The 15,253-nt window shown below is 43.7% G+C and overlaps 1 protein-coding gene across 5 annotated transcripts in view; it reads left to right on the forward strand.

The window, feature by feature from the left end:
- The window catches only part of DAZAP1 (DAZ associated protein 1), a 26,243-nt gene extending 12,185 nt beyond the window's left edge, over positions 1 to 14,058 (forward strand). For 2 of the 5 annotated variants that reach the window (XM_040537703.1, XM_040537702.1), the window contains exons 8-13: positions 2,109 to 2,191; positions 5,580 to 5,733; positions 7,217 to 7,246; positions 7,656 to 7,796; positions 8,664 to 8,846; positions 13,070 to 14,058. In XM_040537703.1, the coding sequence (XP_040393637.1) occupies positions 2,109 to 2,191; positions 5,580 to 5,733; positions 7,217 to 7,246; positions 7,656 to 7,796; positions 8,664 to 8,846; positions 13,070 to 13,242 (764 nt within the window). In that variant the 3' untranslated portion in view covers positions 13,243 to 14,058. Of the gene's footprint in view, positions 1 to 2,108; positions 2,192 to 5,579; positions 5,734 to 7,216; positions 7,247 to 7,655; positions 7,797 to 8,663; positions 8,847 to 9,555; positions 10,769 to 10,794; positions 10,884 to 13,069 lie in introns of those variants that run through there. The other 3 variants (XM_040537705.1, XM_040537704.1, XM_040537706.1) reach the window with 3 other exon arrangements.
- Positions 14,059 to 15,253: the final 1,195 nt, after the last annotated feature.

Below are 15,253 nucleotides of genomic sequence, written 5' to 3' on the forward strand. Positions count from 1 at the left end.
AAAGGCAATGAGTTTCTCTAGCCTTCAGTAAAGTGCTGTCTTCTGAAAAATAAAGCTGCTTGATGATAGGCTTTGTCACTTCTGCTGTCTTTAAAATTTCACGTTCTTGGAATTTCACTGTGTATTGTATTCTGATTTCTTCACTGTTCCTTATCTTGTAGCGTTTGGCCCTTTTGAATGCTTTTTTCTTTACTGGCTTCCTCAATGACCTCTTATTCTTCCTTCCTTCTTCCCCTCCAACAAACCACATCCCCATATCGCAGCCTATTCCCCTCCTTCAGCCTTCTCAGAATCAAGTGAGCAGCCTGCATATGTAGACTGTATCCATCATTTTTCTTTCTCGTGCCTTTTTAGATAAAGGCAGTAATACTAAATGTGTGATTTAAATACAAATACTTTTCTTTTGGCTCTAATGCGCAGATTTTAACCTCAGACAAATATATTGTGATGAAATGCTGCTCTCAATTTTGAGGCTGCTTTCATCACAGGTCAACAAAACTTCGTTTATACTGCCAGTCTCTTGTGTGTGGGAAATGCTAAGTTTTTTCCTTTTTTATTTTAATTTTATTTTAGTGATGTCTTTTGCTCTTGTTGCTGACAGCAGAATTTGACCTGCTGGAATCTATTTTGGCCTGTATCTTTGTGTATTTTTTTATATATAAACTTTCTCTACAATAGGCCTCTTTGGGCTTACCCAACCCAGTTGGATAAGCTTCGAGAGACACTAACTGTTATAGATACTGTATTTCTGTTTAACGCTTTAGAGCAATATATGGCTGCTGTCAGCACTAGCTGCAAAGCAAAATGCAAACCAAGGGGGAAATCTTGGGTTTCAGAAAAGCAGAAATGCATCCATGTTCCATATGCTTTTGATGCCGCACCTCGTTTTTCTTTCTAATTTTATTGCTCTACCCTTAGCTAATCTAAAGAATGGCACCACTTATGTACTGCATGTGTTCTTACCTTTCCTGGGATTCGGTTGTTACACCAGCAACAAGTGGTTGATGGCATGAACCAGCCTCCGTGTTCTGTGAGATTAACCACTATTTTGCCACTCTCTCGGCAGTATCAGCAGCTACAACCTAAGTGCAGTGGTTCTCAAAGTGTGACCTCCAGGAGCGATTTAGAACCTGGGGCTTTGCCTCTTGTCCAGTGTCTGCTACAGGCATGAGACCCCCACCCCACCCCCTGTCCCACATGGCCTTTTAAATAGCTGCTGGACTCAGCTGAGCTGCCAACATCAAGGGCTGCGGTCAGATAAAAGGGCGTGAGGCACCCTTGGGGATCTCGAGCAGTTAGTAGCGACGGCCTGAACAAAAAGAGTGGCTGAAAAGTGTTGCAGGAAAAGCAGCAGGAAATGCAAGAAGTAAAATAGATAGAGACACGCCAGCAAGTGTGACGCTGTATAAGCAGCCCTGCTTCAGTCGTCAGGGGATGCCGGGTTTGGAACAAGGATCGTCTATTAAGCGCTTTCTCCAAGGCGTGAAAAACTTGAGAACCTCTGATCTAGGTTGTTAGTTTCTGAAGCTTCTCATTCATCCATGGAGTGGTAAAATTTTTCATGCTTTAACAGCTACATTTCAAAGACAATGTTCTTATTTTCCACGGAAAATATTCCCGAACTGGAAGAGTGGGGTAAGGGACGGGAGGAAGTTGCTTTGCAGCTTGGGGGCGTAGGGACAGAACAGTTTTTCTTTGGGATCCTGGCTTAAATCAAAGATAGGAGCAGGCAAGCTTCTTTACTTCTAATTTGCTGTCCCACAAGTATTTTGATTTGATCATGTGGCACAGTTCTGATGATGCTAGCACTTTTTTCCATTTCCTGGTAGGTAGGTTAGGAATCAAATTAAAAAAAATAAAATCGTTAACTTGTTCAGTTTGTAAGTTGCATGTGTGAAACCAAGATGAGGCATTAATTGCCTAAGTACGGGGAAGTATCCATTGCAATTTTCTCAGACTGATTTTTTTTTTTGTTGTTGAAAATTTAACACAAGTCTTGGTTATCTGAAACCCCTGCTTGAACCCTTGGTCCGCCCCTAATACTGTTCATCATCCTGTTTTGTGTCACAACACCCTGCTACCTTGATTCACTCTTCGTCGTTGGCTAGGTTTTGGATTTATTACTTTCGAGGACGAACAATCAGTGGACCAGGCTGTCAACATGCATTTTCACGACATCATGGGCAAAAAAGTGTGTAGTTGTAGTTTTATTTTACCTTAAGAAAGAACCAAGTCTTGGGCAACTAGCAATTTCACTGGTGAACAAACCTAGGTACCGATCCAGCTAGGTGGGAGAGCGTGCAAGTCCAAATTCAAGGCTTTATCCATGAAGGTGGGGAAAGTCTTCTGAGTTTGCTTAAGCGGGTGAGAGAGGCAGTTAGCTTGGGTCTTAGCCCATAGAAGAGATGTAGATCCTGAAAGCCTGAGAACTTAGGCTGCGGGTTGTTTTCTTGTTATTTTTCATTTTTATTTTGGGTAAGGCCTTGTGCTACAGACCTGGGGGGTTGCTCTGGCTGAATGGAGCTTATGTTGGATAGAATCGATGGCGACTGCCCATCTTCTGAGCGCTGCTTTGCTTCCTAGGTGCAAGGGTAGAAGGTAGGTGTTTCCAGCCGTTGGAAAACGAGAATCCCAATGAAATCTGAGTTGTTCAAGGCTTGGTTTAAGATACCACTCCTTCAGATGTGTATTTGATACTCAAATTTTAGATGGTGTGAGAAAATCTGCTTTGTATAATCTTAAACTAAAAGAGACAAAACAAAAAAAAAAACATCATGAAGGATTGGTTTTTTAAAAAATTGGGTCACTTACTGTGAAACTTTGATACAAACCCACGTACTCTATATAGTATTTAACCACAATGCAGTTAAGTGACCTCTGGTTGTTTCATCTTCATACTGTGTTGTCAGCAAGTGGATGTTTGATAGGGAGGAATTTTTCATGCTTGCTTTGATGTTACTCAGCAAGGAACATGCTTGTACCTGTGGAAAAAATGAAAAGCAGAGAAAATTGTTCAGGACACCCCAGTTTTAGACAGGGAAAATCATAACTTCGGAAAGGAAAATTAACCACAGGAAATTCTGGTAAAATTAAGTCCTTGCAGCTTTTCTCTCTATCCACAGTTTTTAAAGTAAACCTTAGAACTGCCAACCTTAGAGTGAATATATTTCAAGGAAACCCGAGAATACTGTCACCTTAAGTTACTGCATTTTAAAATGTTGCATTGTCTTTTAAAGTCTTTCTATAGCCTGAGATTTTATAAACATTTACCTAGCTAGCAGGGGATATATTCTTGCAAATCAATGGAATTTTGTTTGGTTAATTATGCAGTACAGAATGCTTTTTATTCCTGTGAACTTGTTTTGGGATTGAGGGGTGGGTTGATTTCCTAATTAATGGAAATGCAGCAAATGAAGAAATGTGTTTGTGTAATCAAGAACGTTAGTGTACTTGATTACTAGTATTTTCCTCCTGTGAGCAGTTGAGCACTCCCATTTGTGAGCAAAGGCACTGACAGCCCTAAATTTATTTACGTTGGTATGTTTATGAATCTGTATCCTGCATCCAGCCTCTGATCTTTTCTTGAAATTGCCTTAAACTCACACGAAGCACTTCAATGAGAGGTCATATCACAAAGCAGCACATGCTAAATATAAACATGAACAAAGGGTGGTTCATCTGCTGTAATGGGTCTGGGAAAGAATGGAGAACCCTGTGTGAGCCTTCAAAATGTCACCTCTTGTGCTGCCAGCTTGCGGAACATTGTCAGTGCTAATTCAGAGTTCTCCCTTGTTTCTCAAACAATTTCAGTATGAAAATGAAATCTGTTTTTCTTTTTTTTTTTCCCTTTCAATGACATAAAAGGCAGAAATCTGCAGCTTTTCTTCAGATACAACCGGTGGAGATGCCTCATTTACTGGTGTAAACTGGGCTTGAGGCAGGTGCAGAATTTTAACTTGGTTGTTGAGAATATTGCACGAGCATTTTTCAGCCCTCACTTTGGCAGTTTGCTGCTTGTAAATGCGCTCTGAAAAATTAATGGAATTCTTCCACACAGAGAAACGAGCACCAGAACACTCCGCTCCCTTCATTGACTAATAATGCCCGCTTTAAAAATGGTATCTCTCTCTTTCTGGTAATTAAAAAGGTATTGCTGAAATGAATCCATATGTTGTTGAAAGGGAAAAAAAAATTAAAATTGCAAGAAGGACTCTGCTTTTGTAAGCAATAACCGAATTCCCTCAAGGCAAATGTGTTAAGACTCATTAATTTGAGTCCTTTGAAAAACTCCCTTGGTTCCTCTCTGGAAGGGCCTTCAGCTGACAGAGATTTGGTTACTGTCATGTATAATGTCCTTGGGGCATCTGCAGTGGGCTGGGGGTGGGGGGCTTTGTCCTTGCCTTGTGCCTATTTCCTGTTTGTTCTCTGACATGAATGGTTTTTAAGACATGGCAGGAAGAATTCTGAATACTTTATTTTCCATACTACTCAGGCCCATTGATGATTGCGATTTATTTTCTTTGTACTCTGGCACCCATTAAAATTAATCATAAAATAAAAAAGGCTTTAATTCAGCATGCATGAGTGCTGAGAGTGTTTCATTAAATCAGAAACTGGATTTTTTTTTTTTTTGAGAGGTTTATATTGAATGTGCAGCTTATTTTAAGTAGGTCAAATGCACTTATTCGATGGCTTGGAACACTAGGACATTTTATCTTTGAATAAAATAAGTTAAGCACTGTGGCTTACTAATTTTAAAAACAGGAGGGCTTTTGTCACTGACTTAACACAGTATGAAGATTTGCTTCTTATTGACTCAACTGTCCATTTTTATTACTTGCATGTTTGTTTACTTTTTTGTTAGATGTAATGTAAGATTCTCTTATCACATCCATTCCCTCTGACATTGTTTGAGTTAATTGAGATTCTTTAAGCGTTAGCCTGGGGAAGGTAAGTCTTTATCTTCCATTAGACATTTAAATAAATTCTAAGTTTAAAAACAAACAAACAAGCAAACAAAAAACAAACAAACAAACGTGTGTTTCTCAGGTATGAGCCGAGCTGAAATTGCAGTTAGATGGGGTGGGTTTAAACTGTAACTTTCAAATGAACCCCAAACGCTTGGAATGGTTAAAGCATTAGTACCCTTTTTCAGAGTGTACTCTTTACTCGATTTTTTTCTGAAAATACCGTCTTTGTAACTCCTGTCTTAAGTATTAAAATAGTCTATGAACAATTTGAAAGATTATGCTTTTTTTAAGTGAAGAGTTGTTGTAAGAGGGTACTGCTGTTTTAAGATTAAAGCAAATGAATATTGTACTATGATAAAACATAAATGATTTGTAGGATGTGTTTTGCTTGAAATACCTCAATAGCTGGACTTGTAACGTCTTACCATCACACATACTGTACCTGAGAAACATTTTAAATTACCGGCCTTAAGTTTAATAATTAAGTACTTAGACATAAGTCATAAGATGCTAAGTGTAGTCTTAAGTGTTAATTAAGGGTGTGTGTGAAGGGAAGGGGGGTAGATTGACCTGCACCATCTCTCCTAAATGGCGACTCTGTTTGTTTAGGTGGAGGTGAAACGCGCGGAACCTCGGGATAGCAAAAGCCAAACTCCAGGGCCGCCCGGTGCCAGTCAGTGGGGAAGCAGGATCATGCCGAGCGCTGCCAATGGCTGGGCAGGTCAGCCCCCTCCTACCTGGCAGCAAGGCTACGGCCCTCAAGGTACTTCTCTGGATGTCTTATCGCTGTCGCGAGCGAGTCTTGTCCTTAAAGCTTGCCGATAACGTGGTGAGACTGGCACATGACAGAATTTGCAGGTTCATCAACGCTATCTCCATGCTGGATTGTCGGTAGCAGAACTAAAACTGCATCAGTCCTTCCCAAGTCTTCTGAGACCGGTCCTTCATCTCCTTTTCCCCAAACACGTTGCTGCATAGGGCAGAGGTCAGCGGGTTGTGCTGAGCCTCGCATGCATTCTAGACGGTGCTTGGCCTCTTCTGTTTGGCTCTGCCTCTCCCTGAATAGAGTGAGCGTGGGTTTTGGTAATGTGGAGAAGGTGCTGAGAAAGCTCAAGTTGGGACTCCAGCTGTGGGAGCGTGACCTGCTTGAGACCCGAATGAAAAATGTTGTTAGAATAGGCATTTTCAAGGATGAGGCGGTTTCAGAGGAAGTTATAAGTAAAATTTGCAAGGGATGAGAGAAAAACAGATGGTCTTGTCTCTGGATTTTATTGCTTAATGTAGCCTGGAAAAATAACAAGCAGCTATGGGGCCAGCAGTGGTGCAGGGGAGCACTTACTGCTTATAATGGTCTTGATTTAGCTTGAACCCTTAAGGGCTGAAAGGAGCAGCCGTGGGTTTTGGTTTTGATGGCTATAACCCCACCAGATTTTAAAGATGGGATAAATATGCTGAGTTCATCCAAAGACAGTTTTGATAACTTATGGAGAAATACAGTGGCATAATTGAGTTGCATTTGACAGAACAGAACTTGCTTGCTCCGATATGAGAAATTTTCACCGGGGGGGCTAAAGGGAGTGTCAGTGCTTCATTTCTTGCTACAATAGATGATACCTCAGTGGAGGGATTGCTTGTTTCCCCATGGTGCTTATTAACTTGAAAGCTGCAGCTGAGGCTTTGACATTCTGCACAGATGTGCTAATCTGCAACTGCACAAATTGAGAAACGAGATTATTTTCAGTGTGGTTATTTGTACAGAAAATGATAGCTGATCTACTGGAAAGATTAGTGTAAAGCATAAATGCATTTATCTTTCTATCTTAATGCTGCAACGAATGCGGAAGATGTTTTTATGGTTCAAAAACTTCAAAAATAAATAGGATAAACCTGATAACGTATTAAAATACCTTGGATGTGTAGTCTGCTGTGATTCTCAGTATGGTGGTGTGTTTTATACTGATGCAGTTTCTTGGCTGGGTGTGCTCAGTTTTTGAGCACTCCATCTGACTTCAGTTTGAGGACTGCTGCATGTTTCTGCATTATTTGCTGAATAATTCAGTGTCTTTTAAGACTTCTTGGACCAAAAAAAAAAAATAATTCTTTGACCATAAGAAATGTAAGGGACACTGGGAGGATATCTACTCTATTCCAGAGCCTAAATCAAGATAAACTTTCTCTAAATCATTCCCGTTTCTTAGTAAACAGCTTCAATAAGTGTATAACTTGCTTTTTTTGCTTTGTTTTAGGGATGTGGGTGCCAGCTGGACAGGCGATTGGTAAGTACGTTATATGGGACTGATTTTAATAGAAAAATCCTGCTGAGTGGGGTTGTAATTTCTTCAAGAATCCACAGTGATTTGTGGATTTCTGTAGTATTTAACAGCCTGTATGTTTAAAAGCTTGATTGAATTTGTCCTTAAAGAATGAAGACGACAGTGCGTTAAATCCGTAAAGGGAGCTGACATGCATCCCGGTGCTGCCAACTCCACTAATTCGGTATCAAGGAATTACATTCTCAAATGCAATTTACTGCAGGGATACTTGGAGGACAAGTATTTCCCAAAGTAAGAATTCAAAGAAGGCTGAGGCTGCATCTGAAATTGAGGAAACAACTTTACCCCACCAGAGAATGCAGACTTTGCGTTACTGAGCCACTTCAGTTCTTTGTTTCTGTTAATTTTCTAGGTGGATACGGACCACCTCCTCCAGGCAGAGGAGCTCCTCCACCGCCACCACCATTTACCTCATACATAGTCTCTACGCCTCCTGGGGGATTCCCACCTCCGCAAGGATTTCCACAGGGCTATGGCACCCCTCCACCATTTAGTAAGTGACGTTCAGGAGTCTGAGTGCAGGCCATCACCAAATTCAGTGTTTGGCTTCTGCTCATCTTTCTCTGGACTTGGAGTTTTCCCCTACGCTTTTTAAATCTATCCTTAAATGCTCTGCTGAGATTGCATATTCCGAGTTGTCATCAACTATTTTTGTCAGGTAGCTGGGTTGCTTTCTCTTGGGTGCTGTAATAGCCTGTTCTCTAGTTTAAATCTCTGTTGCTAAACAAATCTAGTTTCATTGTGTACCTCTATTATGACATCTGTGAGAAAACTTAAGAGATTATTGCACGGTGACCTGGGCTAGACGCAGGCTGGGATTTTTCGAGAAGCTTAAGGAATTAAGGTCACCAGTGGCATTGGAAATGTAAATAGGATTTGAACATCTACGCCCTCGGGCCACCTTTTGAAAAGTCTAGTCACAAACTTGCTTTAAAAAAGTTAGGAAATGCCACGCAGTGACCCAAAGTTGGTTGTTCTCCAAAGAAGAAACCATTTGCTTGAGATACCTTCGCACCTTCTCCCCCCACCCCCAAGATCTTGAATGTGGTAACATGGCTTCCTTCTCACATCTGGTCGTGCACACAAAGACAAAGAACTTGCTGCCTAGTCCTACTCCATCACACGTTCTCTTTGTTGGTTGCTGATGTGGCTGCCATCTTCCTTTGGGGTGAGATTTTTTGTGTTACAGCGTAAGTTGTTTTTACTGTCTGCCAGCTACAAGTAGAAAACATTTTGACTGAAATACTTACAAGTCTGTTATTGGAACAAAAAAAAAAGTGCATTGTACTAAATCCAAGCAAGAATTCAGGGAGGTGTTGACCCGTGTCTTCACATACATTGCACTTTGCTTGTGTTCCAGGTTTTGGTTATGGTGCTCCTCCTCCTCCACCTGACCAGTTTGCCCCACCTGGAGTACCCCCTCCACCTGCCACTCCAGGGGCAGCACCACTAGCTTTTCCACCACCACCACCACCATCTCAGGCAACTCAGGACATGAGCAAACCCCCAACTGCTCAGCCAGAATTCCCTTACAGTCAATTTGGTAAGTAACTGCATGTAAAATAAACTCAGCTTGACCCTTCTTCCTGTCCTGCTTTGCTTTTCTACTTGGGTGCAAAGTCAGTGTTCAGAAGCTGTTCGCTAACACCGATGGCACTTCTGTCAAGGGGGGGAATGCCAGCCACCAGCTTTCAAGGGATCCTTAAATCATCCAGCAGGTATTCTAGCCAGCGGGTGTTTTCTTAACCAACTCTAGACATCGTTTGTATCCTGTGAGATAGTCTTCAGAGACCTCTGCAGTAGCAGGATAAGTCACTGATCTGCTCTCTCCCTGAATCTGCAGTTAAAACTTTTTTTTCCTCCCTAATAGCTTCATGCAGCTTGTAGACAACTGTTTTGTTTAACTGACTTTGATCAGATTGGAGAATAGACTTTAAGAATAGCATCGAGATGCAGGCAGGATGGGGTATTAAAATCCAATCTGCATGCTTTTTCCTCCCATCCCCTGTTCCTTCCCTGTCTTACCACGAGCTGTGGTTTTGTCAGAAGCACGTAATGCCTACGCAGTGCTAATTTGTGCTGTAGGATAAGTAACTGCTTGAGATAGCTGATGAAAGACATTGGTGTAACAAGTTTTAAGCCAGTCAGACAGTACTACCAAACAAAATAAAAACAAAACTACACCTGGATAAGTGCTTGTGCTCCTCTCTGTGGAAACTAAGATGGAGTTTTCATATTGCTCTTCCACGCAGTCCTACTTTTAATCAGTGTTGTCCCCAAGAGCTGTCCGTGGCATACTCCTTTTTCTGAAGATGAAGTAATTGGTGGTCTTCCACTTCTGCAGTCAGGTTTTGCATGCAGTAGGTCCATGGATTAAGGCTACTGCTCCACACTTGGACAGATTCTCCATGTGTTAGCGTATGCCTGACTGTTTTATTTAAAGTGCCTGCAGAAACTTCTATGTAATGAACAGTTCATAAAGTTATTTGAATAGGTACTGTTTGAAGTTCCAAAAATGCAAAATGTGTTTAAAAAAACACGGAAGATTAGCCTTCCAGGTGCATTTGTGAAGCAAGCAGATGTTCTCATGGTGATGAACTTGAAATGTTTTAAATTTGTTTTAAACACAGTTGCTGTCAGAGAAAGCTTTGCCCTTGTGACTCAAGAGGAAGGTTTTCTTGTCTTGCAAGAACTTGTGTCTTTGCAGATCCCTTTTGAGAGGGGGTGGACCCTACTAAATAAAATACAGAGCCACGCATAATCATTTACATTCTGCGGGAAGCCAACATTTGTGGTGTTTCAGAAGTCTAGGAAGAATCTGTTTTCCAGCGTTGTGGGGGTTCCTCTATTTGGAGTGTGTAGTGCCACTCGCCTCTTGTATATTCTAGGAAGCCTATTTCCCAGGGAAATATTTGAAGTGCTTCTAATTAGTCTCTAAAAGCGTTGGGTGGGGAGGGAGGAGGGAGGAAAAGGTGTGTGGTACTGCAGTTTGAGGAAGGAGGCTAAGAAGGTTGGTTTAAGGCACAACCGAAGGTGGTCTCTCACCTTGAGTGGTTTCTTAGCTTGAAATCTGTTAGGAGCACAAGTGCTAACAGAGAAAGAGGTGTTTAATGTGCAGCAGTCATCCACCTGTCCGTAAAGCTACCTGTAAAATCTTTTAAACTTTGTAAAAGAGCTTCAGCTCTTCGTGTGTTTGCAAATTAGCGAGCAGCACTGCTGTACAATAGACAGCCTCGCTGATCTGCATGTATTTACGTAACTGCGTAAGGCTTATGGGCTTTAAAGAGGCGCTGAGTTATCTAATCGTTGTGGCATTTTCAGATTTGTCCTGGCTTGACAGCATCTTAAATGCTGCGATGTTTACAGCCGGGATGAATGTAAACACGAGTAAATTAAACGCTAACACGGGTGTGTCTCCCTCACCCTGAAAAATTATCTCTGCACAGGGCTCTCTCGGGGTTCGTCACCCTGGTCTCCTCATTTCTTACTAGGGCTGGGTACCTATTCTCAAGACCCTTCAGGCTACGCGCCAATTCTTTGTTTACACTCTTATGGTCAGGCTGAGCAGTGAGAGATCTAGGTAGGTGGTGCCTATTTACAACCAATGCTCTCGATATGTCTGCCTCGGGGAAACTAACTTTTGTTTCTTGCAGGGTCTCTCCTAAGGGGGTGGGGGGAACAACGTGGCTCAGATGTTTACTTGGGCAAGTAAGGGCAAAACACTTCTGTTAGCTCGGAGGGAGAACTCACGACTGAAACACGAATGACGCTGCCGATTGCTTCCCAAGCTGCTGCGCTGGCGACACTTTATCTCGTGTAACCGAACGGAGCTCAGGTTCCGCAAGCCAGAGATTGAGACCGTAAAGCTTGGCACGGCTCGTTTAGAAAGCAGAGCCCTCTGGAAGGGCAGGTGAGCTGTGTGTTTCTTCACGGTGAGGTGCTGGTGCAAGCTGAGAGCTGCGGCAGGAGCCACAGCGAGGGAAGACGACGCGCACTTACGTGTCTGGCTGCTCAGCTGCGTGCTGTAGGCTTCCTTTTTGATAAACAAACGGAGAGCTGTGGTTTCCCCCACTGAATGCTCTGACACTGCGCTGTACAGTGAGAATAACTTCATTTTCTTTCCTTCTGAGCCTCACCCCTTGGCAAACAATTAAATTGTATTTTTGGTAGTCTGCTTATCTTGGTGTGAAAAAAAGCCTGGATTAGCATTTTTAGCTAATAGAAGCCTTGTGATAGATGTGTTTTAAGGCTCATTAGCAGTTGCAAGTCCTGAGAGACGGGCAGAGCTTGAAATTGAAATACTGAAGACATGCTAAGAGACTTTGTTTGGGATTAAGAGAGTTAAACCTGCTTTAAGCCTGCACAGGGAGAAGCAGAGCTGCAGAAACGTACCGAGCAATTAGGGTTCTTAATACCATCTTTTATAGCTGAGGCTTGCGCTGATGCCGCTGTTATGATTGAGTTGTATTTAATTAAGGGAACTTTTATTAAATTTCTTAGTTTCTCAGCGTTCTTAATTCACATCTAGTTCTCCCTCGCACTGGCAGCGAGAATTCCAGCAAGGCTTTTCGTCTCCGCCCTTTGTCCCTATTCCCAAATTCTGCCCAGCCCAAATCTGGGCTTTGGTGCGGGCGCTGTGCAGGGCAGTGGTCGTAGCCTCGCTGAGCAGCAGGAGGGGAGCGTTGGGTTCTGCAGGCTGAGGAAGAACAGGATAAATATTAATATAACTATTAATTTCCTGCACGCATTCGTGTGCGCTGCAGTTGAGGGGCCTTTCAGGCTTAAAACTACCCAAGCTCTGATGCAGGTGGTGTTTAGGGGACGTGGGGTCCTGCTGTGTCGTCGTTAGCTGCTGCTGATCTTCAGCTGGGTTAAAGCGTTCGTCAGCATCTGCAGCAGCAAGCAGTGGGGGGCAGGTTTTGAAGTGGAACTTGGTTTTTGAACTTGCAACAAGTAGACATCAGCCTGCTCATGTGATGAGCCTTAGGGGAAGCATGTCAGTTGTTTCTGAGTTAGGTTCCCTTACGCAGTCTGTAACGGGTGGAGCGGTCGCAGCCTTTGGGATCCTGCTCCGCTAGCTTTGCCCTCTCATGTTTCAGTCTCAATTTTAGGAACTGAGCATACCTTGAAAGAGGCCAGTTAATTAAAATACATATTCAGGCAGCAGTGCTTTTTTTTTTTTTTTTTTTAAGCATCTTCTCCAGTGTGTCTTTTCAGCAGCAGAAGTTTTTGACTGTTCAGGGAAGATGAAGTTGCCTTTACAAAGCGAGGCTCTAAAAGCTCTCCGCCATCAGTCAGAGGCGCTGCCGTTTAATAGCTGTGAGATGCCGGGAAGACTTCCTTGCTGCATCTTCATCTCTGCTGAACCTGACAGCGCTAGCTTTTAGCAAAACAAAAACGAAATTAAAAAAAAATGCTACTCAGAATGAACTGACAGCCTACCGGCGAGCCACTTGAAGCTTCTGAACAGCAGCAGTGTGAGAGTCTTACCTGCTGGCTGGGCAGGATTACCTCAAAAGTGAAACCTGCCACCTCTGCACACCTCCACGGTTCTGCTTTAACCTGGTCCTTCTGTACCGAGGGGCAGATAACGTGAAGAACTGAAAGCAGCTGCTTATCTCACCGTGTTAGATCGAAGGGCTCGTTTGTGTTCCAGGGACTGCGTGGGGGGAGGGAGTGGCGCCAGGTTTTGAATTTGCACCTCTGCTGCTCCGTGCGCGTGAACGACGCTGGAAGCTGACTGCTGCCTTTTCCCCTTCTCCCCAGGGTATGGACAAGACTTGAGTGGTTTTGGACAAGGTTTCTCTGATCCCAGCCAGCAACCCCCTCCCTACGGAGGCCCCTCGGTGCAACCATCCAGTGGCCCACCTGCAGGAGGAAGCGGGTTTGGACGAGGACAGAACCACAACGTGCAAGGATTTCACCCCTACAGGCGCTAGCGTGGGCTGGCAATCAGGGAGTTCTGTCCCCACGGGGGGCCTGGGACCAGGCGAGCCCAGGAGCCCCAGACTTCTGAACTTGTGACAATCACATACTTGATGGAAGAAAAACCTAACAACATTTTTTTTGGGGGGTGGGGGAGATGGCTTCTGAAGGCAACGCTGTGGGTGTTTGGACTGCAGTTTTTAAATATTTTCCTTTCTCTAACCCATCAGCACAAATAAAGAAAATGTCACTGGTTCAAACTACAGGGTTTTAAAAATGTCTTCAGCTTTAATTCAAAAACTTCAGGTTTCTTTTTTTTGAAATTATTTTTCCTGAGCCTTTGTTTTACCGTATATTGTAAACTTTTATGTTTAAAAGAAAAAAAAATATATACATTTACAGATTGTGAAATTTTTAAGAGAAATTTTCTACTATGTATGCTGGCTTATTTTTTAATTTAAAACAGGGTTTCCGTTAGCACTGTTGGAAGTGAGGGCGAGCTGCGACCCCCTTACTCCTGACATTAGCGGTGGGGCGGATGGTTCAGAAACTCTGGGAGTTAAAAAGAAATCTACTGAGTGTATTTTGCTGTTGTTACCTGACGGTGTAGAACTGGTAACAAGGCAGGTGCAGACTTGTTGACGCACAGAGTCACTTAGGAAGCGCAGCGTTAGGTCTGTGCTTCAAACTCTTTCAAATCCTCTGTGGATTTCATTAGGGGTTAACGGAGGCCTTGTTAAGATGTAGATTTCCCTCAGGCAAAAGGTTTAGGTGCATTTTGCACTAACCAGTGATTACCCCTGGTTTGAATAAAGAGAAGTACATTTGGATTAGAAACACAAGCCTGTCTCCATTTTTTTTTTCTTTTTACAAAAAAGTTTCTTGTGAATTTGTGTTTTCATGAGAAATCAATTGGCGGCCTTGAAAAATCTTGCCTTGACATCAGCATACAGGCTTACGCTGTGCCTCAAGGGACTGTTACGCTACCAGCAGTGGGATTTGAGCAGTAATCCTTCGTGCCACGCAACTTTTACCCTGGTCAGAAGAGAATCAGCTGTGCGTGTTCGCTCGTTCGTGTGTTTATAGCGGCGACAGGCTTCGGCTGAATGCTGCTGTCCCTCCGACCTCGAGTTGCAAGGCACCATTTAAAAAAGATTATCCTTACAAGCTGCGAGCAGCACGAGGAGGTGTCTGGATTTGTCCACCTCCAGGAAAATGCCCCTCAGCTGAAATGCGGAGGTAACTGGGGCAAAATGCCCTCTTGGTGCTGACTCAGAGGTCACGTTCTCAGTTTCTTTGTTGACACAGCGAGAGGCCTGCTCTCGGTGCTCTCGCTGCCTCCAGTCGCTGGTATCCTTTGGAAATCTTTTCACCAGGGACGTCCTCCCTTGGGATTTCCTCTACAGCTGCTGAGCCCAGCATCAAGTGGGTAAAATCTGGGTTTGCGGCCATCTCTGTGGGTTGGTGTCCCTAACTGGTCTGGTTCTCCAGGGGTAGTGCTGCAACGCTTATCCCGTTCCCCGTGAGCCTAACCCCATTTAAATGAACTGCCCTAACAGGCCAAATGAGCATCGTGTTGTGAAATTAGTTGTAGGCTCAAAGGCGAGGCTCGGTACAAGCAGGAAACATCCTCGGTGCCATCCGCACTTCTACACGTGGGGCTGAGGCACGCTGCGGTGTCCAAATCAGATGGGGCTTCTCGAGGGCCTCTTTCCAAATGCTAGCTGAGGTCCCTGGTGCTCACCCTGGCCAGGTGCTCATCACTTGGGGCTTTTTTTTTTTTTTTTGGCAGCTCTGTGGAATGCACCTCTGTCCAAAGAACCCTGGCGCGGGGCCTGTGCGCTGCCGGGCGTGTGCCTGCTCGTTAGTCCTCTCTGCCCAAAGCTGCTGTTATCGGGGTTTAACTCCTCGGGAGCGGACAGTGCTCTGCTGTGAGCTCAGAGGCCGCTTCTGCTCCTGCCGAAAAGCCTTCGCTCAGCGCCGGTTGAAACGCAGGGCCCGTTGGCGTGTAGCAGCGTGGCACTG

Source organism: Cygnus olor, chromosome 26 (assembly GCF_009769625.2).
Source record: "Cygnus olor isolate bCygOlo1 chromosome 26, bCygOlo1.pri.v2, whole genome shotgun sequence".
NCBI classification, from domain to species: domain Eukaryota; kingdom Metazoa; phylum Chordata; class Aves; order Anseriformes; family Anatidae; genus Cygnus; species Cygnus olor.